Source organism: Nelumbo nucifera, chromosome 3 (genome assembly GCF_055504915.1).
Source record: "Nelumbo nucifera cultivar China Antique chromosome 3, China Antique-T2T, whole genome shotgun sequence".
NCBI lineage: Eukaryota > Viridiplantae > Streptophyta > Magnoliopsida > Proteales > Nelumbonaceae > Nelumbo > Nelumbo nucifera.
In genome coordinates, this window is record NC_142651.1 from 32,103,625 (window position 1) to 32,121,932 (window position 18,308).

General features: G+C 37.9%; 3 protein-coding genes across 3 annotated transcripts; 1 reads left to right on the forward strand and 2 right to left on the reverse strand.

Moving 5' to 3' along the window:
- Positions 1 to 744: 744 nt before the first annotated feature.
- Positions 745 to 3,570, forward strand: LOC104594849 (putative pectate lyase 2). Its single transcript, XM_010255370.2, has 4 exons — positions 745 to 1,307; positions 2,045 to 2,400; positions 2,515 to 2,650; positions 3,126 to 3,570. Exons 1-4 carry the CDS (start codon positions 846 to 848, stop codon positions 3,339 to 3,341), a joined length of 1,170 nt encoding a protein of 389 aa, XP_010253672.2. The 5' UTR covers positions 745 to 845; the 3' UTR covers positions 3,342 to 3,570.
- Positions 3,571 to 4,139: 569 nt separating this feature from the next.
- LOC104591463 (AAA-ATPase ASD, mitochondrial-like) lies at positions 4,140 to 6,062 on the reverse strand. The gene has a single exon (XM_010250307.3). It carries the CDS (start codon positions 6,054 to 6,056, stop codon positions 4,575 to 4,577), a length of 1,482 nt encoding a protein of 493 aa, XP_010248609.1. The 5' UTR covers positions 6,057 to 6,062; the 3' UTR covers positions 4,140 to 4,574.
- A 995-nt stretch (positions 6,063 to 7,057) lies between these two features.
- On the reverse strand, positions 7,058 to 16,667 carry LOC104591473 (ribosomal RNA small subunit methyltransferase J). Its single transcript, XM_010250318.3, has 6 exons — positions 16,124 to 16,667; positions 14,177 to 14,275; positions 12,253 to 12,430; positions 8,237 to 8,334; positions 7,639 to 7,700; positions 7,058 to 7,538 (listed from the first exon to the last, which is right to left on the reverse strand). Exons 1-6 carry the CDS (start codon positions 16,586 to 16,588, stop codon positions 7,409 to 7,411), a joined length of 1,032 nt encoding a protein of 343 aa, XP_010248620.1. The 5' UTR covers positions 16,589 to 16,667; the 3' UTR covers positions 7,058 to 7,408.
- Between the last annotated feature and the right edge of the window lie 1,641 nt (positions 16,668 to 18,308).

Below are 18,308 nucleotides of genomic sequence, written 5' to 3' on the forward strand. Positions count from 1 at the left end.
CCTAACCCAATCCAACCTGGATTCTTTGTGCTGGGTTCAGACTAACCGGCCCAAGGTGCAACTCCAATCCAGCCTCAAGAATTCTGCCCAGTTAAGACTAAATAATTCGGTTTATCAACTACTAAACCCAAACTACCCATAGGTCTAATCCGTAACAGACAGCCTGATTCATTCTGGCGTTGGGACATTGCATAATATGGTCAATGGGCTTTGTTTAGTTTTCAAAAGATGTCTCCATTCATTAATAATTAATATAGAATGGAGCAGGAGAAACGCCTGAACTCCTTTCAGACTGCAATTAATTCAAGAAACCTGCAACATGGACGATTAATGTTGGTTAAAAATACTTGTCTTATCAACTTTACTGTCATTAATTTTGGTTATAATTGATTCGATTCTGGGTCTATCTTATAGCAGCTTGGCAAGAGTTAATGATATATAAAGAAAACATCTAATGAAGAATGAATGAGTATAAAAAATACCGAGAGACGCATTAAGGCTATGTTTGGTTTGAAGGAAAAAGGTAGAGAAAGGTATCAAAACCTTTTCTTTCCTTTCCCTATTTTTCCTTCAAACCAAACATAACCTAAGGGAACTAGATACGTTTCTCTTCACTAAATTAGGCACAATAGTTCCAAGTTTTTAACCAACAACCTCTTTACTGAATTACGTTATGTTTCATTAAGCAGTATTCAATTAACATGCAATTAAATGAAGTTGTTAAATAGCTAGTACTGTCTTGATTTGCCTCAACTCAGCCAGACGCCAAATTGCAACCCAGAAGAGATAGCTTGCTTTCTTTCTAGACTAGACTTAAAATCTCCCGGTCACCAGCAGAGATCAATATGAATATAACCATGATCTCCTTTAAAACAACCACTAGTTCTGCTGCCATCTTGCTTCTTATCCTCCTCCTCAGTAGTCTAGCAAGCACAAGCATTGCCCAGAGGAGCAGGAACTCTGCAGGCATGAATGTGATCGACCGGTGCCGGCGACGTCCCGATTGGCGGAGGAACAGACAGCAACTGGCGACGTGCTCGGTGGGGTTCACCGGAAAGATGACAAACAACATGGGTAGGGGTGTGAGACATTACACAGTGAAAGACCCCAGCGATGACCCATTGAATCCCAAGCCTGGGACGTTGAGGTATGGAGTGACAAAGATGAGAGGGAAGCTGTGGATAACCTTCCAAAGAGACATGCAGATCAAGCTCCAAAAGCCACTCCTGGTTAGCAGCTTCACAACCATTGATGGACGTGGCGCCAATGTTCACATAGCTGGTGGTGCATGCTTCCTGCTCTATGGCGTAAGTAAAAACCAAACACTACCTCTATGATACTGGAAAGACATGATACTGAAATCAAGGTGATGTTTGGCATTGACGCTGATTCTTCTTTACCGATTTTTTAAAGATCGGTGTGTTTTTCAAAAATTGATAACTTTGTTTAGCATCATTTCTGCTACTTAAATCAGATTTGAATTTGTTTGGTACTGATTCTCAAGGGCCCATTATTTTTGTATTAGAATTTTATTCAAAAGGGCTGATTTCAATAATTGATTTTTGACCGATTATTTGAAAATCACTAAAATGGATGACCCTCAAACATGACAGTGATTTTCAATAAATCATCATCAATGCCAAACATCACCCAGACCCAAATCCTCCCAAATTTTAATGAACACCCACCAGATTGAGTGATTGGTTAGCACTTTTATTATCATGCTAGTTGATTGGTTATAAGTTTTTTCAGTATCATGTTTTTCCTATGCATCATAGTCGAACCCAAATATAAAATATAAATATATTGATCAGTTGGGTTAACCACATTTTTTTCTAGGTTAACTGAAACCGGACTGAAAAACCAAATCTCTAAAAATCAAACCAAAACTGAATCGACCGATTTGGTTTGGCTTGGTTACTCCTTTTTTGTTAGGATTTTCTGTTTTGGTTGATCAGTTTTACGGTTTTTGGAATTTTCATTAGCATCCCTAAGTCGGTCCATTTTGTGAGGAATAAACAAAAGAAATGCGGCATGATTTCAGGTGACCAACGTTATCATTCACAGCCTCCGGTTCCACCATTGCCGATCTCAGGCTCCCGGTCCGGTGATGGGCCCAGGATCCAAGATTGTGCAGTTAGGACAGCTAGATGGTGATGCAGTCCGCCTGGTTGGGTCCTCAAAGATTTGGATCGATCACAACACCTTCTATGAATGTGAGGATGGTCTGCTCGATGTCACTCGTGGGTCTACTGATATTACTGTTTCCAACAACTGGTTCAGGAACCATGACAAGGTGATGCTTCTGGGCCATGACGATGGTTTTGTTCAGGACAAGAACATGAGGGTGACAGTGATCTTCAACCATTTTGGTCCCAACTGCAATCAACGAATGCCAAGGTGATGATCAACTTAATTTGTTTCTGTAAACAGTCAACTCTCTACTGTGCAATATGTTTAAGTCTAGATGGAGAAGATGAAAATATATACTAAATATGGAATTTGAAACTGAAGGATCCGCCATGGGTTTGCACATGTTGCAAACAATCTGTACCAAGGATGGACACAGTACGCCATTGGTGGAAGCATGAACCCCAGCATCAGAAGTGAATCCAATCTCTTCATAGCTCCCAAATCTGGAAATAAAGCAGTAAGACTCTCAAACCTCTCATCCCTTGAATGCTTCTAAGGGGGTTCAATTTTTTTGGATTTTGAGAGGGGGAAAATTAGTCAATAGGATTTTGGTTTTCATTGACCAAAATATACTTTTCTTTTCAAATTAATGTGGGATTTATGGAAAATTTATTCCTCTCTATAATTGATAATTATCTCTTAGGTGGATAAGTAATTTTTACACGTGGAGAGAAATTTTGCCAACACTTGGATGAAACAAAATGCCATTTTTAATAATAGTTTTTATGGTTAAAATGGTCATTATCTTATTTATCTCAGAAATAAAAGAACATGAATAAATATATTTACCTGGATAAGTATTTCTCAGAAACACTGAGTAACTTGGAGAAAAGTAAAGTGGGCCTAAAGAGCAACTTTTTTTTTCCTAAATTGAGGAGATAGCTTTTATGAATCTGAGGTTTTCTTGATCTCACAGTGGGTTGTTTCATCAGGTGACATGGAAGCAGGACAGCAGAGGTGATGGGTATTCATGGAACTGGCAATCTGTGAAGGATGTTTTTATCAATGGGGCTTATTTCAGACAAACAGGTAAGAGAGGAACAATGCCGCGCTATAACCGCCAACAGAGGTTCCCTGTTGCAGATGCTAGAACTGTGAGGTCACTAACAAGATCTGCAGGTGCCCTAAGATGCTCCAGAAGTTGTTGAATAATTCTAGCTATGAAGGCACCAAAAAAAGTAGTCGTCTGTATAGACAGATCAAAGAAAATTTCTCCTTTGGTTTCCCTTTATTTTGTCTAAATAAAAAAATGCAAAATTATATGAAACTTAAATAATGTGACGTTATTGGAATAAGAAGCAATTCCTTATTATTATTAGAGCCAACATTTTGTTTCTAGGCTGCATTTGTTTTTGGTGCAAACTGTCATCTATATAAAAGTACATTGATGGAGTTCAACACGGATGGGTTTAAAATGAGTGAACCGTTGTAACTTTTTCTGAATTGCAATACTTAATGTAAAACTTACATTAAAAACAAACGCGCGGCAATAGAGTTTTATATCGCTCCGTATTTACACTGAAAATTAAACAAACGCAGTCTTAGCGTCAAAGATGTCATTTCCCATCCCCGTCTAAGAAAACCATTAATAAGTAAACCGGTTGCAATTTGCAAACCATAGGGTGTCTTGGTAAGTAAGTATATAGGACGATAAAGAATAATCAGTGCTTGCTACTGCCAATATGCCTTCTAACCTGTCAAGGAGAAATACAAATCATATTCATTGATGAGTTAAAGTTCCCATAGCTGCATTTCTTTTATAAGGTGTAAAAAGAAACCATTATCTATTGCCCATGCCCAACCTACCTGCCTAAGGTTAACACTGAGCCTAGATATACACATCTCTACTAGGAACAGCCCAGCCTGCTATGTTCTGAATGACATTCAGTGAATTGAGATGAATACGAAATAGATTTTAGTATACTAAGGATTATCCTCTATAAATCTTTTTGTCTTTGGTAAAAAGCAAATTCATTAAACCAGAACAAGCAACAATAAACAAAGCAACCAAATAGACACCACCCAGAAGAATACCAGACCAGAAAACAACAGAAACAAACTGACACACAACTCAAAGGGACACCTAAACTAAGACCCAACTTCAACAAAAGAACACTTACACAGGAAAACCATCAATTTCACCCAATACAGACACCTTTTCACCATCTATGGAGATTGTTTTAACAACCAGACAGGCGAGCAAGAATATATTGCATAAGAAAGGAGTCCTCAGCCATTCATAAGATTTGTGAGAGAGCCCAACTACTATCTGAAGACAATCTTATTCAAGAACGATTTTGTTCAAGTTTTTGGACTTTGGCAAGAAGGAGAAACTCCAAAGCAGCCATATATATAGCCTTCTGAAAATCTTATTTATGAACTCAGTCTTCCTTACTTCCTTCCTTTGCTTCTTCCTTGACCAACATTTCTGGCATCTTTTTGACATTAATTTCTTCTGCCTTAAGCATTGTTTCCTCCTTTTCCAACTCCAAAGCTCTAATCAGATTCTCTAGGCAAGTCTCTGCACACCCAGATTGGATTTTGGGCATCAAATACTCAGCAACATCTGCAGGAGTCATTTTAGTTTCCCCCATCAATTGACCAATCCTCTCAAACAACCTGTGCGAGTCAAGCTCCAAATAATTCTTTGCCAAGACTTTGAAAGCTTCAAACCTGCAGTAGGACAGTTCAATGTGCTTGTCCATCCGGCCTCTCCGTATGAGAGCCGGGTCGAGTTGATCCACATGATTGGTGGTGAACACTATCAGTCTCTCCCCTTTGCATGCAGACCAGATCCCATCAATGAAATTCAGAAGCCCAGAGAGTGTAACTCTGCTGTTCTTCTCCTTACCCTCTTCTTCAGCACCCTTTTCAACTGGGTCCACCTTGTTTGTATGTCCATCTTCTTCCTTCTCCTTCTTCTTCCGTCGACCAGTGAGGTCAAGCGAACAGTCGATGTCCTCGATGACAATAATGGCCTTACTGGACGTCTCGAGCAATAGCCTCCGCAGCTCTGTGTTGTCCTTCACTGCTGTCAATTCGATGTCGTAGACATCATAATCCAGGAGGTTGGCCATGGCGGCAATCATGGTAGACTTGCCCGTTCCAGGAGGTCCATACAGTAAATATCCACGCTTCCACACCTTCCCAATCCTGGCGTAGTAGTCTTTGCCTTTGCTGAAGGCAACGAGATCATCAACGATCTCCTTCTTCTTCTCCGGCTCCATCGCCAGAGTTTGGAACGTCGCGGGGTGCTGGAACGCCACATGACTCCACATGGTCTTCCTGTAGCTAGACCAGCTCTCACTGGGAATGTTGGTGTAGAGCTTCCTCTGCCGGTTTCGCACTTCGATTGCTTTCCCTTGGTCGATTACATGGTTCAAGTAGTACGCAGTGACGAGCTCCCGGTGGCGGCCATGGAAGGTGAGCTTGTAGTAGCGTTTCTCGACGGCGGTGGGGTACAAGGACAAAGATGGTGTCTTGGAGATGGATCTGTGGGAAGACCACCAAAGCTTGACGCCATGGAACTCATCAGTCACCTCCTCGTAGTCGTCCATGCTGAGGATGAGCTTCCTGGAGTTGTTGGCAATATCAGCTCTGAGCCGGCTGGCACGCAGGGATGAATTGGCGATGAGATAGGATTCAATGGCGCTGTAGACCTTGCTGCGGCAGAAGTTATCTCCGTTGTATTCATGGAAGGTGATCTGAATGTAGGGGTTAAAGAAACTCGTCCATCGACGCACGTACTTCTCGATGAAGCCTCGAAGGTGGCACGAGAAGCATTGCTGAAGCAAGGCCCAGAGGAACATTAAGCTTGCCATCTTTGATCCTAACCCCTTAACCCACATCTCTCCCATCGCCATTAATTTTCTTCTTCTGAATTGATCTGATGAGCAGTGTAGGCTGGAGCTGGTTGGGTAAAGAATATATAGAGAAGAGAAGAACAAGAATCAAAGAAGTTGAAGCTTAGTTACTCATGCAGTTCTGGCACCTCTGTACAGTAGACAGTAGCTGTACTTTCTCTGGTTTTCATGCGTTGTGATGGGTGATACTCAAACTGGGACGCTGCCACGCATTCAGAAATGTCTTTTGCATTTACATTTTTGATTTATCTGGGTTTTTGATTCGATAGCCTGTTATAAGTTATAACTGCTTCAGCAGTGATAATGTTAGTTTTGTGCTCAATTTCTCAGTACAGAACTACTATTAAATTGTGTCTAAGCCCTGATTTAAACTTTAATTTATTGCGTTTGGATGGATTTGAGATACATGTGTTTAATTAGGTGAAATGGTGTTGGAGCTTAATATGTATAGGTTGTGAATCTTGTGATTGAATGCAGCCATCTATCCATCCATGATCATGGCCCACTTCCATACAAGATGCAACCCTTGAAACTGGGTCACAGTTTTACAGTTGGTTACCATAAGGGTAGAAGGTTCAGCCTTTTACTGTAAGAAATCATCAATCATCAAATAAGAGACCCAACCTGAAAGCTTGTCCGTCACTGGTTCAACTGACATGTCTGAATTATTTATATTGCAATTAGGCCTAGCTAACTAGCTCGTTTGCATTGCCATTTCATTTGCATTGATGCAAAAGTATGGGAGTGCTAAATTTGATTTATTTTTTTGCTTTATCTTGTCTTATTTTGTTTGTCTACATTGCAGATGAAGTAAAATCTGAACCAAGGCAATGTAAAACCTAAAGCAAAATTGAACAAGAATTTAAAACCTTGTCATTTACACTATGAATTTGTGCTAGTGCAAATGGAATTGCATTGTAAAGAAACGGAGCCTCGTTTACTCTTAAAAGGGAAATAGCCTAGAGGGGGCCGCCAGACCTCTCAACAAAAAGCCCAAGATGTGTATGAAATTTTCACAAGCAAGTGCATTCTGGGAATTTACCCAACTGCATTAAAGAGATTGAACCAGTGTTTTCTGAATACAAAAGCAAGATGAGACCATCCATTTAGTATTTCAAGCTCACAGAATGTATTACCATGAAAAAAAAAATAGAACTCGCCAAAATTTTCTTCTCACATTATCTTCTTCTGAACTGCTTATAAGAAAAAACAAAATCTCCTGAACTACATAATATATAAGACCATCTTTCTGTGGGGCTAAACCCCCAAATTACTCTTCTAATTCTCCCCATGCTAAACTAAGCCCAACACTGCAATTTGCCCCCTGCTTCTACACTCCCAGAATTACATAATCAATCTCGTGAAGCATTGGATGAATCGTCACTGGATTCCCCTGATTCTTGACTATCTACCATCTTCTGAATTGAATCAACATCCCCATCATTGGAGAAAGTATGTATTCGAAGAGTGTCAAGATCTTCACTGTATACATGAAAACAAAAATAAAATATTATTAATATATCAATGATGAAATTCAGGAGGATGACAGAAGTTCTGTAAAGACAGAAGGGAAAAGACCTACTCTGTAACACCAAATATTTCCTTGACAATTAAGGAGCTGTCCCTCGAACAGAACTCTGGCAGCTGGTCCAGGAAGAAACATAAAAGGGTAATCAATTCAACTTGCTGCTAACCAACACCCTACTAGTCAAACATGGAATTCACATTGTACACAATAACACAACTAGTTTGAAAACAACTAAAATTCTTAAATTCAAATAACTAGAAATATGATGCAGAAAAAAAACCAAGTCACCACTCAAGGGTAGAACATAAGTTGTCCTCCCCAGCCCCCACTTCAATAGGTACACTGACTGTACAATCCACATGCAACCATTTGGTGGGCGATTACGAAAACAAATTTGATATATTGCAGAATTCAGGCAATAATACCATCCATGTCCATTACACTTAGTTTTGACTTTTAGCATTGTGTGATTGAACAAACAATTTTTGGCCTCTCCAATAGAAAGCTGGTAAAATATGAAGTTGGACGACCATGCCATACTGAATAAGTACTAATATCATCTAAAAAATTGAGGCAACAAAGTTATGTAAAATGACAAGGGAATACTCATAATTCCAATATAAAAGGGAATACTCATAAAACATCAATTTACCTCAGATAGATAAAATATCTTCCCAAAAAGGGCCTGAACAGCAAGCTTTCGTTTTAAACCCTTTTCCGAGTATCCTGACATATCCATTACTACTGGACCTGAAAAATATGGACAACAAAGCACATTAACTGAGCAATAAAGCATTGTTTCAAAGCTTTATAATGTTCTTTAGCAAGGTATTTTACTTGATAACCTTGAAATAAATGTTAGTTCTACCTGTGTCTGGAATAGAAATATGGGCCAGACTGTTGGTGATGAAGCCATGAGAAGGAAAGAACCATGGAGAATTTTTCATCCAGTGTCAATTTTCTAATTTTTGAAAATTTTGATTTTGGTAAATTCTGATGTCCTTTTTAATTACTTTCTGTTCCATTATTGTCACAGAAAAATGTTCAATTATTCTAAAGGTTATTAATGGTTTTAAGGTCATTATTAGAATGTTTTTAAGATTTAAAAGAAGTTGAAATTGTTGATTCATCACTTTTTTGCAGCTTTAAGTTTTGGGTTTCACTTGATTTTGGTGGGATAAGATGGTTTTAGTTAGATATACAACAACATGATCTTGTGAACAGCGCATGTTTGGGAAAGTTACTACCCTTTTATTGACAGGGTCTTCGTGCAAGAAAGGATTGTACCCCAGTTGATAAATAATTAGATCTTTAGGATTCTTTTAGTTGCCATTTGTATTTTAAAGGTAATTTATAAGAGCTAGCCTACAACATCTTATTGCAATTGAGCTTAAGGGTTCAAATATAGAACTGAACCAAGTATAAAATCTGGAAGTTCTTAGACCGAGTATATGCTAATTCCAGTTTTAGGAAGTACAAAGCCTACCCAAGATGCAAAAAGTCAAGTTTCTATTTTTGTAATTTGACCAGTTCTTGAAAGGAGACACACATCATTCCTCGGTGGTAAATGCTACAGACATCTATGATTTCTTCAAAGAAGTCATTCGTCCATCAAGTACCCAAATCCATTTCATCACAAGGGATATCAAGTCTATTAGTTACTTCTGGAAAGCTCTTTGGGTACAAAACTGAGTTCTCTATGTCACAACATCCACAAACAAATGGCCAATAGTTAATAGGAGTTCAGGAAATCTTCTTGGATACTTGATAAAAAGATAGACTTACGGCATGGGGTGTAATTCTACCACAAATGTGGTTTGCATACAATAGCTCAATCAACAAATTGATCCAAAGGGCAACTTTTCAAGATCATTTTAGGCTTCAAGCCCAGCAACCAATGACATGGTCCGATTGCTTGTTCACAAAAGGCATGAAAAAATACATTTATGATGAAGTCTAGTGAAGTTAGCCTGAAATACCAAGTAACACAAGTCTAAGGCCAACATTCATCAAAATTGTGTTGAGTTCAATTAAGAAGACACGATGTTCATTCAATTATAGCCCAATGATTAAAAAAAGACAAGAAAAAAAAAGTGATTCCATTATAACCTGAACAATTTCCAGGAGGGGCATACCATAAGCTGATATCTAGAAATGCCTGGGCCGTTGGTGGAGTTCTTAAGAAAGTAGGTGCAAATGCAAACCAATTGGAGCTGCTTAGTATACATGTTGATTTTCCCAGTTTTAATTATCAGAGATTTGATTGCATACCATGACTCCAAACATGGTGTGTATTGGGCATGACATTTATCACCCATGGAGCTATTCCCAGGTTCCTCTGAATGACTTCATTTCTGACCCCAATCTTTCTAGTTTTTCCACTCATCCATTGGCTATTGGGGCAAATGTTCTTTTTTTTTTATCAGTGTTTGGGGGGGGGGGGGGGAACGTTCTTGGTCAATGACATGTTAGTAATGCTACCATGGGTGTGGGGTAAAAGAGTAATTGCCCTTCATTATCTTTTTGATCAAAAAGACAAATAGGAGATTGAATTGTTTGATGTGTCATGCCCAACGTTTCCAACAGCCCCAGTTTTCTCCATCTATCTCAGCATACACATTTTTCCCACACTCATTTTTTGGACATGTTTCTTGACTACCTTAGAACCACTTTCAGTAATCAGCTTGTCCATGTTCATGTCTTTTGACAGTTACACTCCTTGAAATACAACAAGGAGATCAGCCCCTATAGAAACACAACACCAATTGAACCTGAAAACAAAGCTACAGTATGACCATCTTTGTATCTAAATATCCCCCCTATTTCAGAGGGACCTAGATTACCATGGCTGCTCCCATCAAAATTTAACTTGATGAAACCATCTTCAAGTGTAGGTCAACTTCTTGGCTGTGACACTCTCCTCTTGTTTGAGGGTATGGATCCCTTATTGGATATTCTTAGAGTCATAATTAGGAGTGCAACTCAGGTTGGCCCAATTAGCATTTTGCATTGCTTTAGGCTCAGGACTTTAGGCTAGGCCCATTCAAATTTTGACAAAAGTCCAACCAAAGCTTGCCTAAGTTCATCCCTAGCTATAATATCACTTTCATCCTCACAGTAGACAAAGTATGTTAGTTACAACCCAATGGTAACCTCACCCATAGCACATCAAAGTGACTGATCATGATGATACTACAGTCCTGAGAACTCCTCAGGTCCAAGGGCAGAAACATCTCCATAACTATGTGATCCATTCTATTAATAGTGACATGCCTATCTTGTGATGAATCAAACTTAGCTGAATCAGATCAGTGTGTATCTAATACACACACACATAGCAATTTGGACTCTCACCCCAATGGCTGAGATCAATGTTTTCGAACCGTTGTTGACCCAGACAGTTGGACCGTTCGGCCTGGGAACCATCAACCCGCCAACCCATTCAATCCTTTCAACGGTTTTTGGCCTTTTTTATTTTAATTATTGTTTTTTAATTTTTTGTCAAAATGGGCTGTCCGTCGAAACCATATGGTTGAACTGTCGACCTGGAAATCGGGTCATTTTTTAAAACATTGGCTGAGATATTATCACACCATATGATGGAAACCGTCCATGTGCAAACCTTATAAATGAGCTGCCCAAGCTCACCCTTAATTGGGATGTTCTATGTTTACAAAGAACCAGGTAACCCAAATCTCCCGTGATAAGTCTCACTCATCACCTAAACGCCCTACAATGTTACCTACGAACTTTCCGATCACACAAATATAACCATTAATAAAATGCCCCATATACAGCAGTCTCTCTTTTTATTAATGAATGAATCAGTACAAAGATATAATATGGCTTTAAATGAGCACATGGAAATCATATTTCCAACACAAACACCCTAGAATTCCTGCTATCTCCCACAACAATCCTAGCAATGCAACTCTTGTCAAGGTTTATATTCAGGTTGGATATACACTCAAACAAATTCACCAACATCCTCAAGTTCTCACTTGCTGAGAGTCACAACCTTCATAGAATATTATTATATCATCTGCAAACTTAAGATGAATGACTACAATATTATCCCTCTTCCCTCCCAACTCTCCAACCCTTAATTGCTTCCTATTTGCTCTAGAGATTAGTCTGCCAAAGACATCAGGTGCGGGGATAAAAACAAAGGGAAAAAGTGGATCCACTTGTCTTTCTTTTATCAGAAGCAGTACAAGGCTCAAGGAGAGGTGCGAGGTGCATTCCAAACTAAAGACAAATTACAAATAGGCCTAAAACACCCTCCCAAAGTGGATCCCCTTGTCTAAGCCCTTTACAAGCAGGAAAGAAATCCCTTAATATTCCATTTACTAACACTAAGTTGTGACAAGCATGTAGACACCCAAAGATCCATCAACACCATCTTTTCTCAAATCCACATCTTCTCATGATCTCTAAAAGAAATGACCAGTCCACTAAATGATAGGCCTTTTCAATGTTTAGCTTGCATACAAGCTATCCATCAAAAAAATAATAATAGGATGAGTTACCTTTTTCTCATCAACTTGTAAATATATTTATTTCCCAAAAAAATTAATATAAGTTTTCAGTTATCCATCAAAAAAAAAAGGAAAAGGAAAAGGTAATGAAGACTATACATGTGACAAGAGTAGTAATAGGATGAATTACCTTTTTCTCGCACAATCCGTCTTGAGATCTCATTTAAAATTTCAGCAACCTGGGCATCATCCAACATAGAAGCTTTTCTGAGTTGAATTAGGTCAGCAACCAAGTCAGCATTGAAGGGTTTTTCATTCATCGCATACCGAATGTACTTCCGCAAAACTTCCACCATGTCAAAACCTGTCTGGAGATAGAGTAAGCTATTGTATAAAGATGCAGAAAATATAATCCAAAAAGAAAGAGAAGAGGAGAGACAATCATAAAAGCTAGGGGTCCATGTTGTCGATATATGCATGTTTGCTATGCCTCTTCTGTACAAGCACAGAAAAATTAGGGTCCATGTTGTTGATATATGCATATTTGTGAACTCAACCAGGGCTAGTTTGGTCATTTATTGTATAAAGTATATCAGTATAAATACAAGAGGCAACATGCCTCAGTTCTCAAACTTTTTGTTCTCTCCCTCAATCAATCTCATGTCCTCATTCTCTTCCCTTGTTCTCTGTTCTTCTCTCTAACTATATTTTATTTCCAAAACATAATTGAATAAATCAAACAAGTTGGTATCAAAGCAAGTTCTCTCTCTCTCTCTCTCTCTTATCAATACCATAAAATTTTATTAAAATGAGCATAAAATGGCAAGTACAGTTTGTTCAAATACAGAGATAAAACCCCTTATCTCTCCCCCAAAAAGCCCCAATTCCCTTACAGTTTAAGGTTCATCAGAGCAAGTTCGCTTCCTTATTCATGTGTCATGTGTGATGCCATATTTACCTAGTATCAGCCGATAGTATGGAGAATTAAGAAGGCTTATCAACAGGATTTAAATTGCTTGATTTTTAAAGGACTTTTGGAGATTGATGTTGGCAGTTGTGATGCCTAGAAAGTAATCTAGAGAATTTTGCCCAAAATCAATAAAGATTAGAGATTGAGAAGTTTCATTTGGTAGAAATATGTGCAATCAGATTGGGTTTGGCATTCAAGTATTTTGTGGCTATTTTAAATTTCTTTAGTAATCAAAATTGATTTGGGGAAGCTTTGGGGTTTCAGGAGTGAGTACACACTTTTCTCCCTCTCTAATTAGTGCAAATATGGGGTCTCTTCACTGGACTGGCTTTGGGGTGAATGTTCTCCCAATTTTAGACTTATTGGTGATCAAGAACTTCATATTTGAATTATTAGAAGCCTAGATCACACACAGCCAAGATCAGAAGATCATTAAGATGGGTTTAGACTTTAGAGTACAGCTGATATATCTGCCATAGTCTTGTTAGAGAAGTAGAGAGAAACTTTTAACTTTTTTTTTGATAAGTAGAGAATCTTTTAGCTTGCGTTTTGGGAAGAGGTAATTTGCACATCTGTCTAATATTATATGTGATCTGGTCAACCAGTAATTCCGAAAATGTTATTCCCACATCTTGTGAAAGGATCATGTCCACCACATATCCCACAACTTTCTTGGTGAACAATCCTTGTCATTTAGTTAAGAGTAAATTATATTACTTTTTTCTTTTATCAATAGTAAATTATATTTCTCTTTTATCAAAATCCAGCCTGGTTCAGGTTTACAAACTCCTGAGTCTGAAATAGTTTTATACTTTTCCGCAATTGTAGGACCAATAGCTCTAAATGGAAGGAAGTTTGAAAAAGAGGAATAAATGGCTATTTCTGAAAAGACAAAAAAAACTCTTGCACAACCAATTCTCAGCCATAACCAATGATCCACCACTCAATCTTTCAATCGTAACTATAAAGAAAGATAAACACAGAACTTGATTTTAGATACTTCTAATTTTAAATTCTAGCAAATATCATATGGTAAGATGGAACCGGATTTCGTAATAATTAGCTACTTACATCTAACTCTGTTTGCATACAAGACAATCATTATATTCAGGGAAATAATGTCAGTCTCTGTTCGAGATCTCACCTTTTGCATAAGCCCCTTGAGAGATGAATGCTGAACTTCATCCCTCCCTTTCTGAAACAGTTCATCAATTGATTTGCATAGCATGGCATTTTTGTTCACCTGAAAATCAAACTTGAATCAGTATGTGGTTAAACAAAGTCTACTTCATTTTATCAAAACTTAAATCAGTGATATGGCTAAAAAGAGTCCAGTTCATTTCTTAGATCTTAAAAATTAAAAATATAAACCAGTACTTAAAAAACCAAACTGGAGACTGATCCGGTTTTCTGTCCGTGGTGACAGTTACCAGTTTGACCATCCAGGTTGAATGGGTCCACCTGCTAAAGCTGATCTACCCCTTAGATGGTAATATTGGTAAGCATGGCTACCAGTAAGCTTCTCTTCTGCTAGGGGTGGGTCTCTCAACCTTGATCTTTTTACCTCCCCCCCCCCTCTATTTGACTACCCCATTGACAGACTGATTTCGTGATAATTAAAAAATATATATTAAAAATAAAAAGGAATAAATTAGTATGAACTGTCAAGCCATGAATAAAGTTGAGCAGTCACTAGTTTAACCAGATGGTCAGTAGTTCATTAACCAATTCAACGTTTTATTGGCTATTTGGCTTCTAATATGTTTGAGGTAAAAATGGAAGTGGTCTTGCTTCCAGGTGATGGGTTAAACTGTCGAACCATCCGGGTCAACAACAGTTTGCAAACATTGATATAGACATGGGTACTATTTTCTAAACCAAATATAGGGTATTACTGATTTCTTATTGCAATGATTCAAAACAAATGTACCCAAACTTGTAGGACACATCCACCCAGAAGGTCAGATTGATTTATTGATCCCAAACATCTAAAAAGATCTAATATTGTTCCTTCTTTACTGTTTCTTTCATTCTGCAAAAATGTATAACCTTAAATATTTTGTTATAGTCGGCATGATTGACCGAATTGTCTTGAAACTTTTAATTCTTAGAACAAGTTGAAAAGAATAAAAATTAGAAGATTGAATCAAGTCACCATGCAAGCATGTCAATTCCTATCCTGGCCTTTCTTTTTGGCAAGTAAATGTTTGGAAAGGAGACCAAACATCTAATTTATCTAATGACATGTAGAAATATGAAATATCCAAGAAGTCTGACTTCTTTGGAGGACAAACAAATACAACGGTCATTTTTGGACATTTTCAGACAACAAAGATGCTATAAAAAATTTAAAATTACAAAGTCCACAGTAAAAGGACAACCCTGCCTATACTTAATGCATGCATCTAATAGAACATTATGTAGGGGAAAAAAGAGAAAGCAAATAAATAAGGATGAATTCTTTTTTTTTTTTGATCAATAATAAGGATGAATTCTCAATGTTAGTACCATGATGTTCCTGTGATATGATAAGCAAAACATGCTCTTGACAAGGTACATTCATCGAAAGAAAAAAGAATTTCCTATGGGAAGTCCAACTAAGGGCTAGGGGCAAAAAGGGCATTGGTCAAAGTAGTAAGAAATTATTCAAACGCTCATAATTTAACAATGGATATAGCATTAAACACAACGGAATGGCTAGACATGATTCATGTATCCAATCCCATATAGTTGGGATAGGGCTTAGATGAGGATGGTGATGATGTCCAACTAAAACCTGCACTTCCTTCAATCTCTTGAAGGAATAAGGCACCACATAAGAATCAAAAAATAACATCCACTAGCTCCTGTATTCCTTTCTACTGACGCTCCTCCACTTTATAGTCTCCACTTGCTCTATGCGAACAAAGCATCAATAGCTCTACCATGATTCCACTGGCTTATGCCATTTTTTGCTTTCCTAATATATGATAGTTAAGTGATGTAAGCTCTCTTCTTCCGATTTCCCAAAAGAAATAAAAAATCGAACAAATTCAAAAAACGAATAAAAAGATAACAATAAAATGGAAGGAGCAGAAGAAAAAGAACTGACCAATTTCTTCCTTTTCTCCCTGGGAGAATTGAACTTCCTGACGGTGTTAGCGAATGCGATAACAAAAGTGATTCCTGCATAAGCTAGCGGAATTGCCAGAATCCAAGGCAAGGAGCTTCCACCGACTCTCGGCCCGGGAATGGCCTGCGTTACGGAACCTGTGAACTCCACCAGGTCCATGGCCTTCTCCTGAATCCACGGCAAGTCTTCCTCTACTTCCTCCTCCTCTTCTTCTACTGGCTTCTCTGTTCTAGAGTTTGCTTGTTGCTGAACTGAAGCTTCTTCGCTCCTCTTCTTTGCCATTGTTGAAACCGGGAGAGAGGTTCTGCATCTATGCTGATGATTAGGCACAGATAAAGATGAAGGTTTAGGGAAGATGAATAAACCACTCTTTGGAGGCGCACGGAAGCGCAGGTTAGTAATACTGGCAGACGAAGCTCCGAGCAGTTGTGAACAACAAGCCATTGCTGCTAAGTTTCTGCGTTCTTCCTCTCTAATCTCTCCGGCTCCTCCCTTTCTGTCTCAGTCTCAGTTCTTTCTTTTTATCGTTCAAAACTTATAACAAAAAGACCCAAAAAATGAGTCGTTCTAAAATGAACGAAGTGCGCAGTGTGCACACCTCTATATTTTGTTTGTATCTGCATTGTACATATTTGTATGTGTATTTTTTTCAAACTGAGCCTAACTGTTACAAAATTTGTATACTTAGTCTCATTTACACTAAAATTGGTTCAAATTTTGCATTACCTTCCTCCTACCTTGATTCTCACTCATATAAGGTGTGTTTGGTATCATTGTATTGCATATCCACTTCTTTGCCACATCAGTGCTACAAGGCAATTGGACTTCACCAAATCATAATGTTGTTTGGTTTGCTTATTAGGCTCAGTTTGGAAGGAGTACAAATACAAATATATACAATGCAAATACATATAAAATATAAGGCTTTTCACTCTACATATTTGTTGTATTTGTATTCCTTCCAAACTGATACAAAAGTTTTGTATTGTCATTTGTCTAAGTTATGTGAAAATTACTCTTTCTTCCTTTTCCTATCTTTTCTTTCAAACCAAACACAATCGCACCCTTAATGCTTATTGATGATCAATAACCATAATTTATACTAGTCGAGTATCAATATGTAATGGTTGAATATAGGATTACAATAATTGAGTATTGGTTTGTAATGAATTGCATTGATTGGGTACCAATTGTAATGGTTGAACATGGTTTGTGATGGTTAAATATGGGATCATGAAGGTTTGTGCTAGTTGAATATCAGTTTGTAGTAGTTAAGTATGAGTTTATAACAATTAAGTATATGTTTGGCATCAATCCTGTAGATATATCACTGTTTTTCTCTCTATATATATGTGGGTTGGAAACGTTGTTGCCAGGTAGGATGTTTCCTGGAGCAACAGCAACACCTTCTGTTTGATACTAATGCTCTATATCTATTTTCAATACTAATACCCATTATAGGAAATCCACATCACTGCCACCTCATGCCCTCGTTGACAGTAACAAATTCCAATCTAAGAAAACGTCGAATTCGGCGTTGTTCCAAACTATGCCTTCTCAATTTCCAAGGCATGATTTAGAGCACCATTTTTTTTTGGAGAAACAGTTCCAAATATATTAACGTTTCTTAGAGCACTAATTTTTCCAATGTGACACTAATGTATCACTGTTTCCTTGAGCAACGGCATGCCAAACAGACACTAAATATGGCTTTTGATGGTTAAGAATGAGTTTGCAACAATTTTGTACTTGGTAAATGTTCATTTGTAATGATTGATTATAGACTTTGAGAGAGTTTGTATCATTGAGTATTTGTGATGATTGAATGCGTATTTGTAAAAGTATTTGTGATGATTGTCATGGTGGGAAATGAATCGGACCATTCGTAACGGTTGAATGCAATTTGTAGTGGTTGAATATGAATTTGTAACAGTTTGTGACAGTCAAATATACAATCTGTAACAGTTGAGTATCAATTTGTAGGAGTGAAATATTGATCAACGTATTGGACCGGAAAAATCGGGAATCGGTTCGTTTTCTTCCAAAATCGTTGATTTTGGTCAGCAAACTACTGAATCGGCTGATTAATCGTTCGAACGGTTTTGACCATTTTCCAATTTTTTATTTTTTCGTCAGAACGGGCTGACCGTTCAGGTTGAACAGT